The 15,000-nt window shown below is 50.5% G+C and overlaps 2 protein-coding genes across 19 annotated transcripts in view; one reads left to right on the top strand and one right to left on the bottom strand.

Moving 5' to 3' along the window:
* LOC113806051 (ELAV-like protein 1) overlaps window positions 1–15,000 on the top strand; it is a 326,651-nt gene that overhangs the window by 244,747 nt on the left and 66,904 nt on the right. For 15 of the 18 annotated variants that reach the window (XM_070142224.1, XM_070142233.1, XM_070142229.1 and 12 more), the window contains one exon: window positions 2,161–2,402. In XM_070142224.1, coding sequence (XP_069998325.1) covers window positions 2,161–2,402 — 242 coding nt within the window. The remainder of the gene's footprint in view (window positions 1–2,160; window positions 2,403–15,000) is intronic. The other 3 variants (XM_070142240.1, XM_070142237.1, XM_070142225.1) reach the window with 1 other exon arrangement.
* LOC138867225 (RNA-binding protein cabeza-like) overlaps window positions 12,414–15,000 on the bottom strand; it is a gene marked incomplete at both ends in the record, with an annotated part of 8,745 nt that continues 6,158 nt past the window's right edge. The window contains 2 exons of the mRNA XM_070142110.1: window positions 12,414–12,530; window positions 13,015–13,216. Coding sequence (XP_069998211.1) covers window positions 12,414–12,530; window positions 13,015–13,216 — 319 coding nt within the window. The remainder of the gene's footprint in view (window positions 12,531–13,014; window positions 13,217–15,000) is intronic.

Raw genomic sequence — 15,000 nt, 5'->3', positions numbered from 1 at the left:
TCATTGTCCCTAAACTTGTGTGGGTCTCTCCCCCTATATCCTCTCTTCCCCTCTCCTCTCTCTCTCTTTCTCTCTCTGTCTCCCTGCCTCTCCCTCTCTCCTCCTCAAACTCTGAACTTTTCCCCTTCATCCCCTGTGCATCTCCTTTTCTCTCCCTCTTTTCTTCCCTTTTCTCCCCTCTTGATACTCTCGTCCACTTCTCATTCTCGCCGTGTGTGTGTGTGTATGTATGTATGTGTGTATGTATATTATGCAAGTCCAGCATGGCGTATCGATGCCCAGAGGTTTATTGAGGCAGCGTGAACTACATACTTGCTTGAATACTGCAACAGTCTCTCTCTCTCTCTCTCTCTCTCTCTCTCTCTCTCTCTCTCTCTCTCTCTCTCTCTCTCTCTCTCTCTCTCTCTCTCTCTCTCTCTCCCTCCCTCTCTCTCTCCCCCTCCCACATCTCGAAGGCTTTTTGACTGGGATAATTGATGTTATTCTTGAAGGCTAGTTTTCTCCCCGTTGAACGGTAATTACATTTTCTGATGTCGGGCGTTTGAAGTCATTGCCCCCCCCCCCTGCCCCCTACCAACCACCTCTGCCCGCACCCCTTTTGCTCTTGAAAATCACTTCTCTCCCCACTCCATTCTCTCCTCTCCCTCTCTCCCCTTGCTTCTTTCCACCATGTTATCTCCTCCCCTCTTTTCTTATTTTCGACCCCCTGCTTTCCCTCCTTCGCTCCTGGTCGTGCCCCCCCCCCCCCAAGTCCCTTCCCTCCAGCTGGCCCTGCTTGCCTTCTGCCTGCATGACGCCCGTGCACGTGCGCTTGCTTCATTAGCTTTCTTTTCGGTAATGGCGGAACGTTTATCCTTTTCCGAGATCTGCTTTGTGGGATTATCCCTCGCAATTAATCCTTGCATCCTACAGCCAAGGCGTGTGGTAGGATTCTTGATTTTTTTTTCTCCCATCTTCTACCACGTAAGGGAGTTCTCTTGTTGATCACCAGGAGGAAATCTGTGTTTTTGTTTTGTTTTATCATCGGGCGGTTATTTCTGTCTTCAGGTTTAGACGTTTTTTTTTTCTCTTGAGTTAGAACGGAGGATTTTGTTTCTGTTCTCTTTTTCTTTCTCTTTCTCCATCTTCTCCCCCTTCCTCTTCCTCTGTGTGTGTGTGTGTGTGTGTGTGTGTGTGTGTGTGTGTGTGTGTGTGTGTGTGTGTGTGTGTGTGTTTGCACGCGGTTCTTTCAAGAATTTTTCTCACTTTCTCTTGGGAGACATTCAGGAGATCACTTTTATATAATCTGCATATTTTAAGGGGTTATTTTAAGACTTTTTGATTGGTATCGGTATTCCAATTTTCGAAATTGATCCCAGCTAAGAGGGGAGAGAGAGGGGGGGAGGGGGGATGTGGAGGGGCACGAGAAGCAATTGGCTTTACTGTTGTTTTTGTCTGCAGTCGGGAGAATGAGATCTTAAGGTTGCAAGGCTGGTTTGCAGGGCGTTTTGTGATTGCAATGGAAGCGTGTCTTTTGGGCTTTGGATCTGTTTTCGTTCTCCTTCCTGAGGGTTTTTATTAGTGTATTTGTTTTACGTATATATACATATGCACATAAATACATTCATACTGCAGTCGCATATAGACGTTTTGTCTTTTATGAATAAGACTTTTTCTCTGGTCTGAATTGACTGTTTTGAATTTTGAAATTGGTCTTAATCTGTGTATTTTCTGTGTATTCTTTTTTCACGTTTTTTTTTCTAAAATAATCTGATAAATTACCCTGGTCGATACTTACTGGTTTCTGATAAACTTTTATGACTTGTTATCATCTGTGTGTATTTTAACATCTTTATTGTGTATTAACATCTTTTTTTGAAATATTTTATGATACAAGTTTTTATGTTATTTCGTTTAACTAACTTGTTTTCTTTCTCTTTTTCTCCCTCCCTCCCTCCCACCCCTCCCCCCTCAAACTACCATTCCTGAAACCAATCAAATCTTAACTTCTGCCATTCTCAACTCGTTTTCTTCCGTCATCTATTCCTCCTTTTCCTCTCTTCGATATCATTTCCACCACCTTAACTCGTTCCCTCCCTACCCTGTTTCCCTACACCTCCCTCCTTCGGCCTCCTTCGGCCCCTCCTTCGGTCCCTCCTTCGGTCCTTCCCCGCCCAACAGCTTCAAGGTGAGCGTGGAGTCTTGGATGTCAGGCATGATTAACGGGATGGACTCTTGCGCCCAGAACGGCACCGCCTCCTCCAACTCCTCCCAGAGCGGCCACATTGAGGAGTCCAAGACAAACCTCATCGTGAACTACCTGCCGCAGAACATGACGCAGGAGGAGATCCGCTCCCTGTTCTCGTCCATAGGCGAGCTGGAGTCGTGCAAGCTCATCAGGGACAAAGTCACAGGTGAGTCAGGTGCGAACAATCAATTCTTTTTTCCGTTTTTTGGGCTGGGAGTGGTTTGTTGCTGTGGTTGTGTGTGGGGGTTTGTTTGCTGTTTGTTTGTTTGTTTGTGGTGTGCAGAGGGTTTTGGCGGGGAGGGTTGTTTGTGTGTTTGTGTGGGGGGAGGGAGTAGGGGAGTGTTCGCTTGTTTGTTTGTGGAGTGATTTTTTTTAACAATAAGGGGGCTAGAGATAGATAGATTGTAGTTTGGACTTCGTGACGTCCGTGTATCGTTGGTTGTATGCATTTACGAACTACGATGCACAGGGGGTTATGAAGTATTTTTTAACGAGATTGTAGACTTATGTTTTCTCGTTATTAACCTTTCATTAACTGTAGTTTGGGGTTGAGGTAGTTTTGTGAGTGAGTGCTAACAAGGTGGTGAACGAGGTAGTTTTGTAGTTCACGTAGTTTTTGTTTTTTTACATGAGTGCCCTGTAATTATATATATTTGTATATATTGTAAGGTTTTCTCAGTTCGCTTTCACTCATTTATTGCATTACTCATTTTTCATTGTTTCTCATCCACAAGCACTTTTTTTATGCTGGATTCACCTTTTATCATTTGTTCATTTGTTCACTTAATAAAGTTTTTCCTTCATTGCCATTTCTCTGTTTATTTAATGACCATCCTTACTAATTGTTCTTTGTTATTATGCTATTATTAGTATTATTGTTATTATTCCCATTAATTGTTCTTTGTTATTATACATCAATTATTGTTCCCTTTTTTTGTATTTTGTATTGGTTTTGTGAAACAGCACAGCTTGCTTTAGGATTATTGGTAAGTTTTTGTTTCTAGTTAGATGTTTGGGAGGCGAGGGAAGGGAGGGAGTGATATTGAGAGAGAGAGAGAGAGAGAGAGAGAGAGAGAGAGAGAGATAGAGAGAGAGAGAGAGAGAGAGAGAGAGAGAGAGAGAGAGAGAGAGAGGGGGGAATTGAGTTAGTATCAAATTGATAATATCCCCGTGTTAAGAGAGTGAGAGAGGTTTGGGCTGGACGGGAAATGGGTGAGCGAGCGAGGTAGACGAGAGAGAAAAGTGGGTGATGAATGCAAGAGGAAGCGAAGATGGAAACGAGCGTGAGAAGGGGATGCAGGGAGAGAGAGAGGGGGGGGGAAGGAGGGAGGGAGGATAGCATAGGATAAGATTAGGATACGATAACAGAAAGTAAAAGAGAGAGAGAGAGAGAGAGAGAGAGAGAGAGAGAGAGAGAGAGAGAGAGAGAGAGAGAGAGAGAGAGAGAGAGAGGGGAAAGAGAAAAAAGCGCGAGCGAGCGAGCGAGCGAGAGCGCCATCTTGGCAGACATAAAATTGTTTGGCTCTGTACTGTTGCTATATTTGGTCGCATTAATAATGGTTCGCTTTTATAATTACGGGGAAAGGGGTTGGAAGACGGCTAATGACACCGAGGGGAGAGGAAGGGGAATGAAGGATGGCGGGAGACGAAAAGGGAGAGAAGAAAAAGAGGGAGGGAGGGGTAATGGGAGGAAAAAAAGAAATAAAGAAAATGGCAGTAGAGGAGAGGAGAGAGAGAGGAATGGGGAAAGGAAACTAGAAAGAAAGTATTTTTAGAAATGGATGAAGAAAATGGGAATAGAAGAAGAGAAAAGAAATGGGGGTGAGGAAGGAGGGAGAAAGAGAAAGAGAAAGAGAAAGGAAGCGAGGAGAAGGCAGTGGCTGGCTGGCTTCTTTGTGGCGTGGGGCCGGGGGTGGTGGAGGGGGCGAGAGTGGGGAGGCCTACAGGAAGTGGGCTTGAGGGGGTTTATAGATCCAAGTCAAGAGAGCTTCTTTTTATTACATGTGTGTGTCTTCCATTTGTCTGTGTTTTGTCTGCTGCTGTCCGTCTTGTCTGTCGGTGTACTATTTTTCTCGTGTTTCCTCTCTCTCTCTCTCTCTCTCTCTCTCTCTCTCTCTCTCTCTCTCTCTCTCTCTCTCTCTCTCTCTCTCTCTCTCTCTCTCTCTCTCTTTCTCTCTCTTTCTCTTTCTCTCTCTTTCTCTCTCTTTCTGTCTATCTCATATATGTATGCATGTGTGTCTATGTGTATATATATATGAATATGTATGTTTGTATGTATATTTGTCAGAGCTTTCGTTAATCTTGCCTCTGTTACACAGTCATAAAGGAGCGACAGGATAGGTAATCTTACTGAGGGGCATGGGGAGAGAGAGAGAGAGAGTGGAGGGGGAGGAAGAGGAGAAGAAGAGGAGAGGGGAAAAGGTCAGAGGCAGAAAGACCTTTAGCTGGGAGATAGACATTGGCTTCGAGTTGTCTTTCGCTTTCTCTCGATTATTCTCCCTCTTACTTAACCCCCCTTTATTTTCATCCTCTGTTCACACGCCACCTTTTCCTCTTCTCTTCTCTTGCCCTCAGTCTCTATGGCCTTCCTCTTTTCCTCTTTTCTCCTTCTGTTCTTCCTCCTCCTTTCGCATTTCGCCCCCTCCTTCCATCTTCCCTCTTCCTTCCTCTCCCTTCCTTCCATCTCCCTCTCCCCCTCTCCTTCCCCCCTTCCTCCCTCTCCTCTCCCTCTCCCCCTATCCTTCTCCCTCTCCCTCTCCCCTTCTCCCTCTCCCTCTCCCTCTCCCTCTCCCTCTCCCTCTCCCTCTCCCTCTCCCTCTCCCTCTCCCTCTCCCTCTTCCTTCGCGAATGGGAGCCGCGGCGCAACAGCCTATTAAAGGAGGCTGGCGAATCGCAGGCCCTTTGTGGCCGAGGCTAAAGGAGAACCCGTCCGCTTCCTTCCCGCGAGGGGGTTCTGCGGACGCGATTGTCTCTCTGCTTGCCTCTCTGCCTGCCTGCCTGCTTGCCTGCTTTCTGAGGAGGTCGAGGGAAGCGTGGAATGGTGGGAAGGAAGGGAGAAGGGTGAGGGGAAGGGTGGAATGGTGGGATGGAAGGGAGAAGGGTGAGGGGAAGGGTGGAATGGTGGGAAGGAAGGGAGAAGGGTGAGGGGAAGGGTGGGTTGGTGGGAAGGAAGGGAGAAGGGTGAGGGGATGGATGGGTTGGTGTGAGGTTGAGGGGAAGGGTGGGTAGGTGGGAGGGAGGGTGGAAGAGGGAAGGGTGGGAGAGCTTTAGAAAGGTGAGAGTGAGTGAGTAAAGTACATACGCAAAGGCAGGAGGGAAAGAAATCAAAGAGATATGGAAATAGGAGAGAGAGAGAGAGAATGAGAAAGAGAAAGGGGAGGGAGAGGGAAAAGGGAAAGAGGGAGGGAGGAAGTTACGGTAGGGCATTCATGTATGTATGTATGCTCTGTATGTAAATCCCGGGCGGCCGTGAGCGCGATTGGCCCGCCCGCAGCAGTAAAAAGTCCGCCGCCCTTCCCCGCGCCCGAACTGCCGCCGCGAGGGAGACTCATAAAACGCCCGTGCCATCGGCGATCCGGAGGTGCGACATGCATCAGCGCCGCCGCCCACGCCCGTCTGCGTAGGCGTGGGTTTTTGCCTTTGTGTTTCTTTTTGAAGCGAGGACTTGCTTCGGGTGTACACACACACACACACACACACACACACACACACACACACACACACACACACACACACACACACACACACACACACACACACACACACTCGCGCGCTAGAAATCTGCAAGTGCATGTTTGCGTATCTGCGCGTGTGGGTGGGTGGGTGCGCGCGCACGCGAACGGAGATGATATGAAAAGAAAATAATTTAAATGAAAAAAGCCCGGATCATCGATCTTTCTTGCAGCTCGCTAAAGAAGAAGCCGAGACGGAGGGCCTGGCGGAGGGAGGGAGAGGGAGAGGGAGAGGGAGAGGAATGGAGGGAGGGAGGGAGGGAGGGAGAATGGAAGGAGGGAGGGAGATCGAAAGAGAGAAGAGGGAGGGAGGGAGAGATCGAAATGTAGAGAGAGAGAGAGAGAGAGAGAGAGAGAGAGAGAGAGAGAGAGAGAGAGAGAGAGAGAGAGAGAGAGAGAGAGAGAGAGAGGGGATGGTGGAGATGCAGCGTGGCTTGGTTTAAGGGAGGTGATGGTGGGGGAGGGGGGAGAGGAGCGACCACAGGAGGAGCAGCAGGCGCGTTGTAATTCTCTCGATATCGACCCGACCCGCTCCCTCTCTCTCTCCCCCCCTCTCCCCCTCTCCCCCTCTTTCTCCCTCCACACTCCCTCCCTCCCCTTTTGTTTAAGAATCGATCCACGATCGACCTGGAACGAGGGGGAGGGAGGGAGGAGTGAAAGGAGGGAGGGGAAAGGGGGTGGGGGGCAAGGCGGCGGTGGAGTGCTTCTCGTCCTTCTGTCTTCCTTTTTATACTGGTTTGTAATACCGTATTCTGATTACGGACCGGAGGGGAGGGGAGGGGAAGAGAAGATGGGGGGGGCGGCTGGAGGAGTAGGGAAGGAGGGAGGGAGGGAGGGAGGAGAGGAGAGGAAAGGGTCTCGTCTGTCAGATACTTGATTTGATGCTAGATGGAGACGTTTGGGCGGGAAGAAGAGGGGGGAGAGCGGGAGGGGGTGGAAGGAGGGTGAAAGGCCACATACACTCGCTTTCTTTCGTTATTAATCTCTCCCTCCTCTCCCTCTCCCTCTCCCTCTCTCTCTCTCTATCTCTCCCTCTCTCCCCTCTCTCCCTCTCCTCTCCCTCTCCCTCTCCCTCTCCCTCTCCTCTCCCTCTCCCTCTCCCTCTCCCTCTCTCTCCCTCTCTCTCTCTCTCTCTCTCCCTCTCTCTCTCTCTCTCTCTCTCTCTCTCTCTCTCTCTCTCTCTCTCTCTCTCTCTCTCTCTCTCTCTCTCTTCCTAGTTTTTTAAAATCTTTTTCTCTTTCTTTTGGGTTTTGGGATTGTTCCTGAGTCGTGCTTCGCCGTCGTCATCTTTAATCCTCCTTATCATTTTATCATCATCTCGGGGCTTCTGATGATTGTGCTGCTGGTGATTTTTATTATAGTTATTGCCATTTTGATGGATATGACAGTTATCATCATCATTAGTGTCTTCGTGGGGGAGATAATGAGCTCGATGTTTTCGCTTTGCCATTGCTCGTCTCGTCTTTGTCTCGTAATTCATTTCCCTCTCTCTCTCTCTCTCTCTCTCTCTCTCTCTCTCTCTCTCTCTCTCTCTCTCTCTCTCTCTCTCTGTCTCTCTCTCTCTCTCTCTCTCTCTCTCTCTCATTCTCATTCTCACTCTCACTCTCACTCTCACTCTCACTCTCACTCTCACTCTCACTCTCACTCTCACTCTCACTCTCACTCTCACTCTCCTCTCCCTCCTTCCCATTCCCTACAACCCCTTCCCCCTCCTCTCATCGGCCTCTAACTCGAGCAAGTGTCCCTTCGCCAGCTGTCTGCCAGATCAGTGTAAGGCTAGGCAGGTGGCGCGTGGTATTGGCAGGTCCTTGAATAATGGGGGGAGGGGGGGGTGGAAGGTGGTGGTTAGGGAGAGGCGGAAGGGGGGAGGGAGGCTGGTTGGATAGATGGAGGGAGATGGGAATGGGAGGGGAAGGTAGACGGGGGAGGGGGGGTTAGGTTGGATGGGGAAGGTAGAAGTGGGGTAGGTTGGGGTAGGTGGTAGGGGGAAGGGCTAGGTTGGGCTAGGTTGTAGGGGGAAGGGCTAGGTTGGGGTGACTCCGAGGACATGCGAGGCAAAGTTAAGCTAGGAATTTTAGCCTCGTGCGATCCGTTTGGGTCTGTAGTCTAGTGTCTTTTTAAAGGGGAGGGACGGGGTGGGGCATGGGGGAGGGTTGCGAAAGGGAGGGACCGAGAGATGTAAGGGGGATGAAAGGGGAGGGGGAAGGGGGAAGAGAGGAGGAGAAGTGAGGACGGAAAGAATGAGGAGAACCCCAAAAACCGAATAAATAGATAAAGAACTAATCTCCCAGGTTTATCAAAGCGAAGATGCGCTTTGACATGTTGGCGATTATGTTGCACCAGCCATTGATGATTTAGCGGCGGCGATGAAAACGCTGCGCGCTAATTGGAATGCGTTGAATTGGGGCGTCTGCCTCCTCCCTCGCCCGCGCATCTCCGCCGCCGCTCGGAGGATGTTCTCCCCAGGCGAGGATTGGGCGCTGCGGGGGATTGGAAGCGGGGAGGGCAAGGGGAGGGGGGGGGGTTAATCGGTGATCCAGGGGAGGGGAAGTGGGGGGAGATTAGGGATTATCGGCGGGAGTAAAAGCTAGGGAGGAGGGGCGAGGGGAGGAGAGGGGAAGAAAGGAGGAGGGAGATAAGGAGAGAGGGGCAGGGCGGGCGGGCGGGAGAGAGCGAATGAGGGAGTGGATCGCGAGGGCGGAAAGGGCCGGAGTGAAGGCGCATTTTTCTTTTTGTTCTTAATCATTTTCTACTTCCTGTTGATTCTCGTAAATGTCGAAAAACTTTTTTAAGTTGGTGATTAATGGGGCGCTATTAAAACACGCGCACTCTCTCCCCTTCCCCTTCTATCTCTCTCTTTCTCTCCCTCTCCCTCTCCCACTCCCTCTCCCACTCCCCATCTCTCTCGTCCTTCTTCCCCCACCCCGCTCTTTCCCTCTCCCTCAGACCGCCCGCATTACCATAGTACAAACGAAAAAAAGAAAAGCTCCAGTAATGATGAAAAACGGCGTTCCATTGCGCCGCCCCCGCCCCACACCGCGCCCCCACACCGCGCCCCCACCCCCCGCGTCGCACGGTGGGCGTTCGTGCACATAATCGTTTAATTGTGAGAGGACGCGCTGCACGTATCGATGGCAGGGCGGGCAGGGGGAGGGGGGGGGGTAGGCGTCAGATCGGAATAATGTGTTGCAATAATGACGAGGGTGATGATAAAAAGTGAGAGATGATGGTAGAATTGGGAGGGTGATGATGATAATAGAGAAATAATGATGGAATTGGATGGGTGGTGATGAAAGAGAGAGAGAGAGAGAGAGAGAGAGAGAGAGAGAGAAATGATGGCAGAATTGGGATGGTGATAATAAGAAAGAGAAAATTGATGATAGATTTGGGCGGATGATGAAGTGAGAGAGATATAGTGATAGAATGGTGAGGGTGATGCTAAAGATAGAAATGATGATGATAGAATTGGGAGGATAAGGAAAATGCGAGAAATGATGAGGATGGAATTGGAGAGGCGTCGATGTTGGGTCCTAGAGGGTCAGGGGATTTATGCGAGTGCTTTGTGGCTTTCATTTGTGTACGTGTGGGTGGGTGTTGGTGTGGGTGCCGTGGGAGGGGTCAGCTGGGGTGTGAGGGAGGGTCTTGGCGGGTGTAGGGGAGTTTGGGTAGGCCTTCTCGTTTTTTTTTTTTTTTTCCTTTTCGGTTTCCTTTGTCCTTTCTCTCTCATCTCCACTTCCCTCCTCCCTCCCTCCTCCTCCCTCCTCCCTCCTCCCTCCTTCCTCCTTTCTCCTTCCTCCTCCTTCCTCCCACACCTCAACCCTCCTTCCTCCTCCTCCCACACCTCTACCCTCATTTCTCCTCCTCTCTCCCCCCTCCTCCTCCCGCCTCCACCACCACATCCCTTGTCACCGACGCGCGCTAGACACTCACCGTAAACCATCATTTTGACAGATAACCGACAGCTGGACACGCTTGCATATTAGTTTCCTGCCCCTCCCCCCTTTCTCTCTCTCTCTCTCTCTCTCTCTCTCTCTCTCTCTCTCTCTCTCTCTCTCTCTCTCTCTCTCTCTCTCTCTCTCTCTCTCTCTCTGCTTTTTTCCTTGCTCTTTCTCCCTCCCCTTCCCTCCGTTGACAGCAGTCTTGTCGCTCACAAGTCCGAAGGGGAGATAAAGGAAGGGAGAACAGGAGAGGAGAGGAGGATTAGGATAAGGAAGAAGATAAAATAGGGTAATGGCATTGCTTGCATTTACATTTACATAGAGAGAGTTAGACAAACAGACAAGAGATAGAAGCCAATTTGTATTTACACGTACAAATCCCTAATGTATAAAAATAGCGCAATTTGTGTGTGTGTTTCCGGGGGAGGGGAGGGGAGGGGAGGGGTATTGGGGGGGGGGTTGGGAGTGGGGCGGGACTGCAGTGCGGGGAGCGGCTTTTATGCTCTTCCCTCGTTTGATCCCGAGCTTATCAGCCTCATACTACGTTGCGGCGGCGGAGGGGAGAGAGAGAGAGAGGGGGAGGGGAAGGGAGAGGGAGAGAAAGAGGGAGAGAGAGAATATTAATGTAGGCTTCTGCCCACCTTGTTTGTGTGGGAACCTGTGGGAGAGGAGGGGGAAGGGGAGGGTAAGAAGGGAGGCGAGAAAGGAGGAGGAGGAGGGAGGGAGGAATGGAGGGAAGGGGAGGGGGTGGAGGAGGATGAATTTGGTTGATTGGGTTTGGCTGGTCTCGGTTCTTATTTTTCGTAATTTCCTTGTCTCTCTCTCTCCTTCGTTCACCCCTGCTATTTATTCTGTTGTATGATTATACATATATTTTGCATGCTGGTGCGTGATCAGAGTTGCTTCTATCTGGTATTTTTACATTCTTGTTTCGAAGTTTGTTTTATTTTAATTTATTCATTTGTTTATCGTGATTGGCTCTTGGTACCGCTTTTACTTTAGGTGTCACCATCATCACATTTTGTTTCGTTTTCTTTCTCGGTTTTGGGCGTTCATGATGTTAGCAGGGGGAGGGGGGGGGGGAAGGTATAAGATGAGAAAAGCATTGGAGGTTTAAAGTCGGGAGAGGGGAAGGGGGGAGGGAGAGGTTTAAAGTCGGCAGAGGGGGGGTGTGTGCCTCGGGTTTACGATTCAATTACGTGGTCATCATCTCTTAATGTACGGCTCAACAAGGTAGCAATTCCGATCCTTAATACTCGGGCATTAGCGTAAGATACGGCGGCGTCCCTCTGTTTCAGTAACGCTTGCGCCGCCGCTGCTCCTGCCCCTCGCCTATCCCTACGCCCTTCCTTGCACCTTCACCCCCCACCCCCTTACCCAGTCTCCCTCCCATCCCTTCACTTTCTCTATTCGCCACTTTCGTCTCCCTCTCTTCTCTCTCTTCGTTCACCTTCCCATCTCCGTCTCCCCTTCGTCTATCTTGCTCCTACTTCCCCGTCCTCCATCTCCCTTGCCGCCCCTTACCCTCTCCCTTTCTCATGACTCTTTCCCTCATCCCCTTCTCCCTCCTCGGAAAGCTCGAGCTGGGGAAAGCATTTTAGGGTACGGGGACGGGATGGAGGATGAGGGAAGAAGAGAAGAGGGAAAAGAGAAAAGACAAAAATGTGATCGTTGCTTTTTTGCTTGCTTAGGCACAGGTGCCATCCCCTCCTTTTCCGCTTGTTCTTATTAGTATTTCAATTTGGTTGCTCTCTGGGCGGAGGACTTCGGGACTTCTGGCTGGGATGGGGAGCGAGGGGGCGGGGGCTCCCTCGGGGGGCGGGGCCGGCTTATGGCGTTCTCTGGCGCCCGACCACGCCGGGAGTGACCGTTCGCCACACACACACACACACACACACACACACACACACACACACACACACACACACACACACACACACACACACACACACACACACACACACTCTCACTCTCACTCTCACTCTCACTCATTGCAACACACTCCCTCGGTCGTATCTCGTGCGTGGGCGGCGTCTGGCGGTTCGACCGCGCCGGAGCCCCGGTGACACGCGTCGCCGTGTCGCCATGCCACGGGCTTCATGACGGACGCCCATCGATCCCGCCGGTTCTTGGAAGAAACACGGAAAGCGGGCGCGCCGAGTCACGAACGTCATCCGGAGGCCGCCCGCGTCGGGGAAGCGGCCGCGGGGAGAGCGGGCTGCTGAGGGCCGGCTTGTGGGCGGAAGGGATTGGTTGTGGGCAAGCCTGGATTGCACGTGTGCGGGCGGGAAGGAGCTGGAAAGGGCGAGGGCGTCCCTCCGCGCCCGTCGCGTCTCTGGGGCTGCCGTGCTCTCCTCCCACTCTGCCTCTCCCAGACCACCCTTCATCTTCGTCCTCACTATCCCCCCTCCTCCTTTCTCCATCTTCCTCTTCATCCCTCCTTCCCCCAGTCCCCCTCCTTCTTCTTCTTCTTCTTCTTCCTTCTCCTCCTCCTCCTCCTCCTCCTCCTTCTCCTCCTCCTCCTCCTCCTCCTCCTCCTCCTCCTCCTCCTCCTCCTCCTCCTCCTCCTCCTCCTCCTCTCGCCGTTTTCTGGCCACGGTAGTTTAGCCGAGTGGTGTTCCAGTCGTAGAAGTTCTGGATATTGATCTATCGACATCTTAAGATTTGGGCGGGGGGAGGGAGAGATGGCTTATTAATAATGAAAATGTCAGTCGAGTTGTGCATATCATCTATAAAGATTCGATGTAGATATAGATATAAGAGGGGCAAGGGAGGGAGGGAGGGAGGGAGAAGGATCTCTTTGTCTTCCTCTTTCACTTTCTCTTTCTTTCTCTTTCACTTTCTCTTATCATAAATCTGGAATCGACGGGTAGTTGTCCAAAGAAACGACGAATGAATAGATAATGGAAAACGCCAAAATATATCTAGACGAATCCAAGGAACTCCTCCTTAATTGAAGACGTCGTGGTATGGATTGGGGATGGGTATGGGAATGGTAGTGGGAGTGGCGGAATGGGAATGGGAATGGGAATGGGAATGGGGGGGGGGGAAGTGTCTGGATTTTCGTGCAGGGGAGTCTCCTCCGTCCCGTGAGCGGTTCGGATAAGCCGTGACGGACGGGCGCCATTCGATTCCGGCCGAGGTCACGTGGGCGGGGCCGGGGAGTTATAGTAGTGGTGGTGGTATAGCTATGGCGCTTGTCCTTGTTCTTGTCCTTGTTCTTGCTCTTGTTCTTGTTCTTGTCCTTGTTCTTGTTCTTGTCCTTGTTCTGGCGGGTACGGCGACTTTCTTGGTTTTGTTTGGAGGTACCGCGAGCATTACTTTTTTTGTCATGTGCTGGTGCTTTTTATTGGATACGGTTGTTATTTGTATTATTGTTCTTGTTCTTGTTTCATATGCTGCATTATTTCCTTCGTTCGACCTAAGGTAATTGTGTCGAGGGATTGGCAGGCGAGGAGGGGAAAGAAAGAGGGAGCAGGAGGAGAAGAGATAAGAGATAAGAAAGGAGGGTCGAGAGAGGAGGATGAAGGGGATCAGGGGAAGGGGATAAAGAGAGGAGAAGGGCGAGGAATGGAGGAAGAGGAAGAGGAGGAGGAGGAGGGGGAGGAGGAGGAGGAAAGGAGAGAGAAGAGAGGTCAAGAGTTGCCTTGAGTAGGGTTTTAGGATTGGTCTCGGCGCCGACCTAATGCGGTTTTGCGGATCCTTGAGTCTTATTTATCGTTAAATCGACTTGGAATGGCACCGTTTTTCTCCCCCCCTCCTCCTACTTCTTACTACTTCTCCTCTTCCTCCTCCTCCTACTACTTCTTCCTCCTACTTCTTACTACTTCGCCTCTTCCTCCTCCTCCTCCTACTTCTTACTACTTCTCCTCTTCCTCCTCCTCCTACTTCTTACTACTCCTCTTCCTCCTCCTCCTCCTACTTCTTACTATTGCTCCTCCTACTTCTTACTACTGCTGCTCCTACTTCTTCTACTTCTACTTCTACTTCTCCTCCTCCTACTTCTTCTCTTCTTCTCCTCTTCCTACCCCCTTAGTTTGTGCATTTTGATTTTCCTTTGACGGATAGGTAGAAGAATATGAACAACTTGAAATACGATTAATAAAGTGTCTATAAATAGATGCCGGTTCGCGGAAGGTAGGAACCGCCAGAGAGAAAACATGGAAGGAAGAGAGAGAGAGAGAGAGGAGGAGAAGGAAAAAGAGAAGAGGAGGATATAGCACTAGGATTAGACCTAGGGAGGGGGGATGAGGGGGATTGGATTTAGAGGAGGAGGAGGGGGGGGGTTGGATTTGGATATGCGAATTGTGATTGGGTCATGGCATGTGACGACAAGACTCTGAATAGACGTCGGTCATGATGGTTCGTGTCTGTCGCGTGTGTATCGTGCATGACGGAATGGGAGGGAGTGAGGGAGGGGTTAGTCATGGGGTGGAATGGGGAGGAGGAGGAGGAGGAGGAAGGGGTAGGGGGTAGGTAGAATTTGGGGGGGGGAGGTGGGGATGGTGGTGTGCTGGGTAATGTTGCAGAGTTTTGAATCTGAGAGAGAGAGAGAGAGAGAGAAGAAAAAAATGAATAGAATAAAACGGCGCTGGTACAGATAATGGGGGAATGTCACCGGTTGATGGCTTTCGTGAGTCGCGGGTATATATTTCTCTTCTTTTTTTTCTTTCGTTCTTTTTCCGAAATTTTTGGTGAAGAGTGATTGGCAGAGGTGGTGGTTATTTTTATTCTCTTCTTGTTCTTCGGAGAAGGAAGGAAGGAAGGAAGGGGAGAGAGAGAGAGAGAGAGAGAGAGAGAGAGAGAGAGAGAGAGAGAGAGAGAGAGAGAGAGAGACCCAAAGGCATGGCGGGAGGAAGATGGAGGCAAACTGTTGTTAAATGACGAGTGTTGCTATGATAATTATCGAGCGGTCGCCGGGAAGCAAGGACATGTTAAAGGGACTTGCTGTCTTTGTTTTCTTTGTTGCGACGGGGAGTCTGTTTCTCTCCTCTCCTGTCTCTCCTCCCTCTCCTCTCCTCTCCTCCATCTCCTCTCCTCTCCTCTCCTCCATCTCCTCTCCTCTCCTCCCTCTTTCTCTTTTCTCTATCTATCTATACCTTTC

This window comes from Penaeus vannamei, chromosome 29, assembly GCF_042767895.1.
Source record: "Penaeus vannamei isolate JL-2024 chromosome 29, ASM4276789v1, whole genome shotgun sequence".
NCBI classification, from domain to species: Eukaryota; Metazoa; Arthropoda; class Malacostraca; order Decapoda; family Penaeidae; genus Penaeus; species Penaeus vannamei.
Note: the sequence above shows the minus strand (reverse complement) of the source record. Positions and strands in the feature narration are given on the sequence as shown.